The 10,530-nt window shown below is 45.9% G+C and overlaps 1 protein-coding gene across 3 annotated transcripts in view; it reads left to right on the top strand.

Moving 5' to 3' along the window:
- Positions 1-324: 324 nt before the first annotated feature.
- BORCS5 (BLOC-1 related complex subunit 5) overlaps positions 325-10,530 on the top strand; it is a 77,715-nt gene continuing 67,509 nt past the window's right edge. Inside the window, exons 1-2 of one of the 3 annotated variants that reach the window (XM_075051752.1) lie at positions 325-1,147; positions 1,706-1,849. In XM_075051752.1, coding sequence (XP_074907853.1) covers positions 1,090-1,147; positions 1,706-1,849 — 202 coding nt within the window. In that variant the 5' untranslated portion in view covers positions 325-1,089. Of the gene's footprint in view, positions 1,148-1,705; positions 1,850-10,530 lie in introns of those variants that run through there. The other 2 variants (XM_075051753.1, XM_075051754.1) reach the window with 2 other exon arrangements.

The raw sequence follows: 10,530 nt of genomic DNA, 5'->3' as shown, positions 1-10,530 counted from the left end.
TTTGGCAGGGATCAAGCAGTCATTCAGGTAGCTGAAAGAAAGGTCAATTATTATTAGGTTACAAAAGCACATAGTAGAGCCTACAGCTGGCAAAAGGCGATGCTGGATTGGGACCGTCTTCCCACAGCCTTGATCTGGCTAACAGTTGTGAGGTGCTGTTCCCATGAGATAGGAGAGTTATTTTTGTGTTAAATTAAATCTTGGTGGCAGTTAGCAGAGGCAGCCAGGAGAAACGACGCCGAGTTCAGCGCACAGCTTTCGATGACGCTGGGAATCGTGCGCGGGGGGAGAACAGGCTTGTTGGTAAGCTAGCCCTCTTCCACGGTTATAGACGAGCCTCCCGTTGTAGACAATTGCGTGGCTTCTTTGCTGATTTGACTGTCAAATATTAAAATAATAAGTCTGAGGTCTCAAAGCATGTTTCCTTCTCCTTTTCACTTTTTTTTTTTTTTTTTCTTAACCCAAGTTGCCTGTGAACTTTTGGTCTGGGCTGCTTTTACCTCGCTCCTGGCCCAAGGATGAAGGCAGCCGGCTCCCGCCCTGCCTCGGACAAGGGGCTGTAGGGTTGGAATTTTTATTATTTTTGGGGGGTTGGGTGGGTGATGTCTGCCAGCCCACCCAGCAACCCACGGGGAGAACAGCGTGGCCCTGCCGGGGGTGGCTTTACCGGGCGGCCTGGGACCCAGACCCAGCACTCTGGGGTTCAGCAGCTTTGCCTTTGGCCAGAAAAATTAATATCCCTAATTCAAATTCAAAAAAAAAAAAAAAAAAATAGCGCTGGTTTGCCTCCCCGCCTCACAGGAGGGCCGGGCCTGCAGGCCGCGGGTGTGTGTGCGGAGGGGAGAGGCCTCCGGCTTCGCAGCCGCTACCCCCCCGTCTCCCCGGGCCCTGCGGCCTCGGCCCCTGCGCGGAGCCGGGCCGTGCCGTGCCGGCCTGTCGGGGCGGAGCCTGCCCGTCAGCCGGGCGCAGCCGCCGGCGGAAGCCCGGTCGGCGGGCGGTGGTGGCGGCGGGGGCCGCGCTGCTCCCCCCGGCGCTCCCCGCGCTGCAGGAGGCGGGGGAGGAAGGCCGGCGTCCGCCGCCGCCGCCGCCATGGGAGCGGAGCAGAGCGCGGAGGCCGAGAGCCGCTCGGGCGAGCCCAGCGCCTCCGGTCGGTGGCCGGGGCGGGAGGGGGAGCGGAGCGGACCGGACCGTTGGCGGGAAGGGGCTCCCCGGCAGCGGGGTTCCCCCTGCCTTTGGGTCGCGGGAGGGCTCCGGGGTTGTGTGGAGGCGAGGGGCGGAGGCGGTTGCTGTGGAGAAGGGAACGGCTTTTTTTTTTTTCCTTCGCCAGGCTGCAGCCGGCGGCGGCCCGGCCCTTCCGCGGGCGGCCGAGGCCCGCTCCGGGCGGGCGGGGGTAGCCCGGAGGCCGGGCGAGGGCCCGTGTCCCGCTGGAGGGAGGAGGGTGGAGGGGAGTAAGGAGGAGGGTGTCAGCGGTGCAGGTGTTTTAAAACCGGCCGCGAACCAGGTTTTGAAAAACTTTTGCAATACGTTCTGGGAGGGAGAGGGCGAGAGGGGAGCGTGCGGCCCTTCGGGGGTCTCGGCCGTGTGTTTATGCCATAAAAAACCGTACCTGTACTGTGTCGAACGTGGCAACGCTTGCTGAGGGTTGAGTTCTGATGGAATCTGCTTCTTAACCTGATCGTTCCCTTCCTCTCCTGTATCCTTCCAGCATCTCCGTCGCCAGCCAAGCAGCGAGCAAAAATGGATGACATTGTGGTGGTAGCCCCAGGAACGCAGTCCTCCCGGAATGTCAGCAATGATCCAGATGTCATAAAACTGCAGGAAATTCCAACTTTCCAGCCCCTTTTGAAAGGTAAGCGATTGTTCTTCCTCTGTTTTTAAAGGCCGTTTTGTTTTGTTTTGTACCTAATAGAGTGTGTGCTTTGTGTATCCTGAGGTTCCTACTGAAGTTCATATTTCTGTCCATATTTTTCATCACCCTTCTTGTTTTAAACCTTACTTCCTTTTGTTCTTTTGTAATTATTCCCAGCCTTATAAATGGGGGGTGAGCTGGTTTAGAAGTGTGCTAGTAACGTTCTCTGCAGTGGAACCATCTGCTGTGACGATAGTACAGCTCCAAGCATGTGAGCTCGCCCTGTACCATTGGTTGATGAGAGATGCCATGTTATATATATATATTAGATGCCATTCTAATATATAATGGACCACAGTCTCCAGTTTTGCTCTAGGCTCTTAAAAACATCTGTGTGTTACTCTCTTGGAGTCATGGCTACATGTCTATGGATTCAGTTGCTTTAAAAATCAGTATTTCATGTTGGCGTTTCCAACCTAGAGGAGGTTTTGTTCTTGGTTTTGGAGGTGGGCTGTAGGGGTTGGACTGAGGCTTGCATGGGTCCTTAAGCCCGGTGTTGACAACATCCCTTTATATCGGTGAACCTCTTAAATTCCCACTGTGCCTCTCTCCCCTTCTTTCTTTGTTTCTTTTCCTCCCAGTTTTTTAGTTTCTTTCTTCCCTTGCACCCATTCTTTGTTCCTCTTATTCTGTTCAAAGGGAAGTGAAGATTTAAATCGGAGTTGCCAAGCCAACAGTTTACCAAAAACTGTTTGTGTCTTTTGCGGCCTGGCTTCTAGCCATCTCTTTTTCTGGAGACTGTGCAGCATCTTTAGTCTCTGAAAGCCCCTTGGGAAGGAAGATGTCTGGAGCAGCCTGCGCGAATTGATTTGGTAAAGGCAGCCTGCTCCTGGGTTCCTCTCCCTGGAACAATGTGGGTCAGCAAGCTTGTGTGAAAGTGCTGTGGACACTCAGTGAGGCAGTGGTTTTTTGAAAATGTGAGGCCTACTGTGCATGCGTGCATTGGCTGCAGCACTTGCTCATGCCTTGCAGGCCTGCTGTGACAAGAGAGGAAGGAGCTGGGATGTTCAGTGTTCCCTGCTACTGGAAGAAATGATGTGGTCTTGTACAGCTGCAGGTTTAGGTGCTACTGGCTGGTCTGAGTGTCACTGATTCATGCCTGGCTGCTGTGAAGTAGCCACTTTGCCCTGCAGGCATCACTAGAGGTGATGTAACATCACAATGTCACTTTTTGGATAGGAACTCTCTAACCTTTTTTTTTTTTTTTTTTTTTTTTTATTGTGTGTGTGTCCGTGTCTGCTGCATGAGGACCCTGGAACATGACTAGAAATTGTGGACACTATCATAACCCAATGGGCCAAATATTTGGCATTTTACTGGGTACTGCTGGATAGGCGTCTAGATGTGCGCAGCACTGACTACTGTTTGCAGCAGAAGGGACAGAAAGATGGGGAGGCCATTAGGTAGGAGAAGAGCAGACATGAATGTTTTTGGGGCTGGTGCTGCTGTCACCCTTGACCAAGGAAAGAGACTGTGTGTGTTATACCTTTTTCTTTTTTTTTTTGAACTTTACAGAGGGCGATGTAGAAATCTGTATTTGATTTATTCCTAACACTTTCACAGCCATTTTAGAATGGACTGTAAGATTGCTGATGTTGGCACAGTGTTCATGTCAGCAGCAGGCTGGATCATTACCTGTGGGCAGAACATGCTTTTCCTGAGTCCTCCTTGTACAAAAGGCAGAACCAGGATCTCGCCAGTGGCAATTTGGAATATAAATGCTGGAACCCAAATCCACAACAGAAATAAGGAAGTTTTAATCTGAGAGACCAAATTTAGAAGATGCATTAACATCTGGCACCGAGGTTGTTCTGTATGTGTAAGAGTGCAATGATGAAGAGTTTCAGTTCCACCCAGCCTCAAACTGTGGTGAGCAAACCTGGGTTGCATAAGAGCTGTGGAAGTCCTGGGAAGCAGGACTGGTGATTGCTTCCAGAGGCCGTGTTCCTTATGGGTGGTTGAGGAGCAAGGATACAGAGCTTGAGGTAGGAAGTGAGAAAGAAGAGATAGCAGCAGGTGTGTGGCTGAGAGAGGTTGGAAGGCACTGCCTTAGATGGCCAGTCCCAGTCCTTTAACTCCTAAACATGCATGTGTAAAGTTGTTTGATGGCAGGTCATCTTGGTCACTGAGTTGCTTTTGCTTGTCTTACTTCCGACCTGAAGCCGTGTATGTACGATAGAAACCTTTTCTATTTCTATCACTTGGCCTGCTAAGACTTTCCCTCCGAGTCTCTTGCGATGTAGTGACATCTGGTGACTGCTCAAGAGTATTGCGTGCTTAATCACGTTTACGTTTGTGAACAGCTTTTTCGGCCTCAAATACTTGTTATTACTTGAACAACAGACTGCGATACTTGTGTTCACTACAGAAAGCAGTGTGGTGTTTTGAGTGAGTCGAGTCTTGAGAGACCCCAGATCCACCACAGGCTGGCTTGAGAAGCTGTTCTGGTTTGGACTGGTCTCTGTATTCTTCACATGCAAGATCATGTTCCTGGAATGGATGAAGAAGGATACTAGAGATCTTTTAGGAGTTAATCCTAAAAACTTGTGTCTTGTGATCTACTAGCTTGGAGAGCTGAAGACCTGAGCTCATAGCCCTTGTAAACTTCATTATTCTTTTCAGTTTCTCCTTGGCTAAGCAAAGCCAAGGGGTTTTATTTTGCTTTTAAGTCTCAGAAGCAGCCTAGTAGTTAAATTGGTGGACTGGGGAAGCACATGGTCGTGAAGAGACTGCATGTTCTTTAAAGACAAAGCACTTAAGAGCCGAAACAGTAGCCTCTCTTAGCCATATTGAGTTGAGCTTGTGATCAGTGAACCTGGAGGTCGTTAGCGTTGTACACCCTTGCATGGAAGAAAATGCCAGTGTTGTGTCCATTACATCTTTCATACTAGGTTTTCGTTGACTTCTACAGCAAAAATTGCACCTCAGAGTTACCAGCTATGATTGTGTAGGGTCCTTCTGAGTAATATTTGCCTTCTTCGAAGTACCATCATTGTGACTGAGCGTGTGTAATAAGCAGTGTTTGAGAGGTCAGCGTTTAAGTATTTGCTGATTCCAGTGTTTAAACCTGTCAGACATAGCTCTTCGGTGGTGTAGGCGCTACTGTCCTGAAGTGGTTGTATAGCACCTGCGGTGGTGAGTCAAGGACTGGAATGTCTGTCTCTCTTCTTAATGCCAGGGACTATCTTCTCTGGTGCTGTATTCATGTGGACAGAAAGGGGAGAGTGTCCCACATGTGGTGGGTTTAGGAAAGCATTCCAGTGGATGCCTGTTGTATTGCCATTTGTAAACATCAAATCCCAATCTCGCCCAAACTGAGAGGAGGGAAAAACTACTTTTAGGGAGTGCACCTGGGAGTGAAGTGCCTGATTGTTATTCTCCAGAAACTGCTATATATTTGGGGTGTTTGCATTTTTTTCCCCCTGAATGTAAAAAACCTTCTATTAAAAATGCTAGCAGGGGACTTCACTGGTTGATGAAACAAGACTCTTTTTAAAGTGGGGAGGACAGTTTGTAATCTAGATTTCTGGGAGCAACAGAGGAAATCTCCTATTTTCTCCCTGGTCACAAGCATTCCCTGTAGAGACCTCTTTGTAAGTGATACACAACAAATGGGATGTGCTGTTTCTTTCCTTTATGCAGCTTCCTGAGGATATTTGCATGAAAATGAAGCCTCTGTCTGTTTGGTGTCCCCTATTCTTCCAGTCTGTTCATAGCATGAAGTCATCACCAGCTGTGTATAAAATCAAAGTCATCTTCTCTGAGTAATCCAAAATGTTGATACTTTTGTAGCTTATGAACAAAACATATGAAGGTGTTTGGAAAAAAACTAAAAATGCAATTTTCTGTGTGGTCATGATTGTGGAAGGTTGATAAGGTACTACAGTGTGGGATTTTTCTCGGAAAAGCTCTTCCTAGATCTGTAAAGTATCACCTCTGACCCAGGATTTGGCTTTTAAGACCAGGGGATCCTCTCTGAGGATTGAGGACTGCTAGCAAGAAATGGGATTCACTTGACAAAGCACCTAAAGCACCTTTACCAACAGGTGGGCCAATCTGAAAACAGAAGTGTTAAATTAGGAATGATTATTGACCACAGTTCAGTGAGGAAGCAGTGGACAGGGTTGAAAAGCAAAGGGTGAATATTCTGTTGTTTGGCTTTTTTTTCTATGTGGTTTTTCTTGGTCATTAAAGCAAGATGGGTGGGGTAAGGAAATAAGCATTGTTACAAAGCCTCCCAAAAGCTTTTGAAAAGGGTGTTTACGTTTTAAGTTTGTGTTGTGAAAACAGAATGCTTGTTACATTCTTCCAGAGGACATCAGCATCTCTCCCAAGCCTCAAAAATGATTGAGGTCCATCTTTCTGGTAGCAGTGGAGTGTTACGGTAAACAAAAAAGACAGCTACATATAAAGGACTTATTGGTGCATGTTAGTAATATAGGAGAAGCTGTTTGAGAACTAGTCATCCAGCTACAAGTATAATTCCTATTCTGTGCCAAGGTCAGCAAGACCTAAGGCAAACAAAATATTGAGAGCTTGATAGTAGGAACAAAAACATTGACTGGTGTATCTGTTAATTTAACAATCAAATTAAAATGGGTTGAGACTGACGCTGTTACTTTCCTTGACTGATTAGTTCTGAGAAAGGGAGCAGAACATGGGTGAAGTTGGAGTGTGTGTGTCTGGGGCTCTGTTTTGGGCAGCTTTCTTGTAAGTGGCATGCTCTAGACTTTGTAAGACAAAGTAAATCTTGTGGGTCTTTTTGAAGGAAGTCTGTGTAATTAATACCCATTCGTGACTATGTCTTCTTGCAGGAAAAATTATTTAACTTTCATTGCCAGTGGGTTAAATGAAGAGCAAAAGGTTCCAAAGTTTGTATTAGAAGAAGAGTCTTGTTACTTCTTAGTTTACTTTGCAGAAACTGTGTCACAAATAGATTCTAGGCTACATCAGCTGTTTCTGATGGTATTTAATGTCAGGTTGGTCATTTGTTTTGGAAACTCCAGATAAAAAAGGGTACATTAGACAAATGGACTTGTCTGTATGATGGTGACAAAAAGATTTCCAAACAAAATCCTTCTTCCAGGCATGTACCTAAAATAGAAGTTGAAAGAAATGAAGTCTAGAATGGAATCATAGAAGCAAAGAATGGTTTGGGTTGGAAGGGAGCTTTAAAGACCATCTAGTCCAACCCCCCTGCCACAGGCAGGGACATCTTCCACTAGATCAGGTTGCTCAAAGCCCTGTCCAACTTGACCTTGAACACTTCTCATGTTGGGGGATCCACACTTTCTCTGGGCAACCTGTTCCGGTGTCTTGCCACCTTCGTCATAAAAAAAATTTCTTCCTTTTGTCCAACCTAAACCTACCCTCTTTCAGTTTAAAACCATTGTTCTTTGCGCTCTTGCTACAGGCCCTGGTAAAAAGTCTTTCTCTGTCTTTCTTATAAGCTATATTTGTCCTATGGAGCCTATTTTTTTGGAAGTAAAATTGTTCCTACTTATGGCTAGAATTCTGTACTGGTAAAAGGTCTTCAGCATCTCTCCCAAGCCTCAAAAACAATTGAGGTCTGTCTTTCTGGTAGCAGTGGAGTGTTATGGTAAACAAAAAAGACAGATACATATAAAGGACTTATTGGTGCGTGTTAGTAATATAGGAGAAGCTGTTTGAGAACTAGTCATCCAGCTACAAGTAAGGAGGTTACTGTCCCACTGCTGAGGCACTGTGTGGGCAGCAGAAGCTTCCTTACATTGCTGTGTCTCCTCCCATCCCCATAGGATTTTGTGATTAGTTTGCTCTCCAGTCTGGTTTTATGGTTTGTCTGGTCACCCTGGTGGTATTGTGAGCATTTGAGACATCCTGACTGCCTGACAAAAGCTGACAAAAAGGCAGTGGCTTTCTGCTTTGGCTGGCCAGGCTCTATCAGTTGTTAATTTTGAAGGGTGTCTCTTGTAATTTCCAAATTCTGTGATCAGTCCCATTAATGTTCCTGGGCTACTTGTGTCTATTGACAGACTTGCAGACTCTAACCTGGTTTTTGAAAAGGGAATGTCTTAGCGAATGGTCTTCATGGTTTATTGAGACATTTCTAGAACATCTGAAAACCAAGGTGTTTCAGTAGCCCATGGCTTGTATAGAAAATGGCAACTTTCAAGTTGCATTCTGTTTGGTTTGGTGCCAAGTTAAAAATTCAAGTAACACATGGGTATGGGAAGAGAAATTATTCTTGTTTTGGAGACGAGTTCTTCACACTGTGTAAGAATGACTTTCAGTTTCTTCTTGTATTTGGTGTTTGCTGCACAGTAGTTCATTGAATGCCCAGGCTGGCAGCTTGCCCCTGTTGAAAGGGGGACTTACTCCTTGTTGCTTTTGCTTCTGGCCATGTGGGCATGTCCTCTGTTGTTCTGGCTCTAGTATTTCTTGAGCTTTTTGGTAGAAAACATATCTTTTTCTGGTTATTTCTGTGCCAGGTTGGTGAGCAGAGCCAGCTTGCAGGAGAGGTCAGTGAGTGCTAGAGTTGATGTCTGATAATTGACAGGAGCAGTGGTGAAGGAGGAGCCCAGGGCATTAGATCCCCTTTTCAGTAGCAACCTGTTAAATCGGCTCAAGCCTAGTGATTTCATTATGTCTTCATACTGTGTTGGTAATGACGTTGAAAGAATTAGCTTAAGTGTTGCCTGCTCTCTCTGTGTCTACTAATGGTATCATACAGAGGACTCTACGATGTAGGTTGTGAAGTAGCTGCTGCTGGTGAAATGTGATTGAACTGCTCCTGCGATGTGCCTGGGTTGTCTGTCCAAAACAATGGTTCCTGAACACATCTCTTTACTATGACTCTGCATTTAGCTGGAGTCGAGCTCTGCATGCAGGGCCTTCCATCTTAGCTGTTTGCTGCAGTTGTGCTTTGTTTCCTCTTGCTTTAATGTTTTGGGTTTTTTCCAAGGTGGCAGACTATTTTCTGCTGCTGCCGGTTATACTGTATTAGGGACATTGTCTTTCTAAAAATTCAGGAAGACAAATTCATGCCCAGGTGGTAACTTAGGTGCCTTATGAAATGAAAACTGGAATTGGTTCTGTGTGCTAGGCAGACACCCTCCGGCTCCTCCTCAGCTGATGGCAAATGCCTTTTTGATGCCTTTGGTTTGAAGGCCTGCGCTGCCGTCCGCCAGGTCTGTTCCTCGGGAGGCGGTGCAAGGAGGACTGTGACCTTCTTCTAGGTGGGTCTTGTACATTACAGTTAACTTCTAACTAAAAACAACACCTGCAGTAACTTGACAGAAACTTTTGGTAACCAGTCCCCTGTAAATACTGGCAATTCTTTTGTGCTGCCGTTTTCCTTGTCCTTTCCTCCTCATTTGGAGGAAGTGATTGCCAATATGGTGGTAGCATCCCTTGGAAGTGTAAGTGGTACTCAGTACTGAGCATTAAGTAGTACATACTGTGGGTTCACTGAATATGGGATTGTGGTTATTTAAAGATAATTCAGTAGTGCTGTCTTGTGTTCTGAGTTATCTATGGAAGAAATCTTAATTAAACTGAAAAACCACATTTTCCTGCTAGATATTTAGTTGTTGAAGCTGTTGCTGATGCCTGCTTGGCCTGTTCCTCAGGAATGTGATGATACTGTTCTTTTTGTTTTGTTTTGCCTGACAGTCTTTGGTTTGTTGTATGCAAGTTCCCCTGAGAGCAGGGATCATTTCTGTGAGTGAGGCAATGTGCTGATATGTAACTGGAGACTGTGGCTTATGGACGGTTTAGGTATGGGTCATGTGCCTGAGGCTGCAGATTGCATTTGCTATCATATGCAGCATGTCTTTTGTTAGAGGAACTCCTGATCCTCCCAGCACAGAGAGAAACAGTTATTGAGGGTTGCTGAGGCTCTTAGTTCAGGCTTGCCTGTGTTCCCAGGCACATCACATAGGTGAGAGGTGGCTTCTCGGCAAGTTACTTGTGGTGTACTCCATTCCTTTGTCAGACATACATGGTATGCATCTCGTAGCTTGTAGCCATATAAGGGATGCTGTGTGCAGCTCATTAGCATCCCCTAGCCCAATATAACTGGATTCTTTTCCTACAAATACTACTGCTGCTTTAGTAAGAGTAGCAAAGCATGGGAAGAGGTTGCTCAGTAAGGTTGTAGCATTTCTGTCCTTAACGTTTTTAAGGACATATTAAGCAAAGATCTATCAAGTGTGAATTGGAAGTAAATGAATAGGTTATGGCTAACCCAGTGAGATCTTTTCATACTATGCTGCCTGTTATCCTTATTTGTGTTGCTTTGTTATTTATCAAGAAAGGTATTTCACAAAGAAGAAAATAAGGCCTTTACTCCGAAGAGTCTAGGATATAGTTTACCTGGCAGTAGTGTAAGAAGGAAACCGAAGTTACGTGGCAGAAAGAGTCCTGAAAGATAGGTCCAGCATAAGGTGTGTCTTTTTTGTCTCAGTTATGGTTTAAAGTGAAAACTTGGCAATCGTGTTTTTATTACAGCTGGTGCACATCTTCAGCAGAGAAGCTGAAGGGAGATGCTGAGAAATCTTCTGTGGTGAAACTTGTGCTGCCGTACTGGTGCCAATCTTCTGTTGTCTTCCAATCACAGGAAACGTAAGCTTATGTTAGGT

The sequence above is a fragment of the Buteo buteo genome, chromosome 19, assembly GCF_964188355.1.
Source record: "Buteo buteo chromosome 19, bButBut1.hap1.1, whole genome shotgun sequence".
Taxonomy (NCBI): domain Eukaryota; kingdom Metazoa; phylum Chordata; class Aves; order Accipitriformes; family Accipitridae; genus Buteo; species Buteo buteo.
Note: the sequence above shows the minus strand (reverse complement) of the source record. Positions and strands in the feature narration are given on the sequence as shown.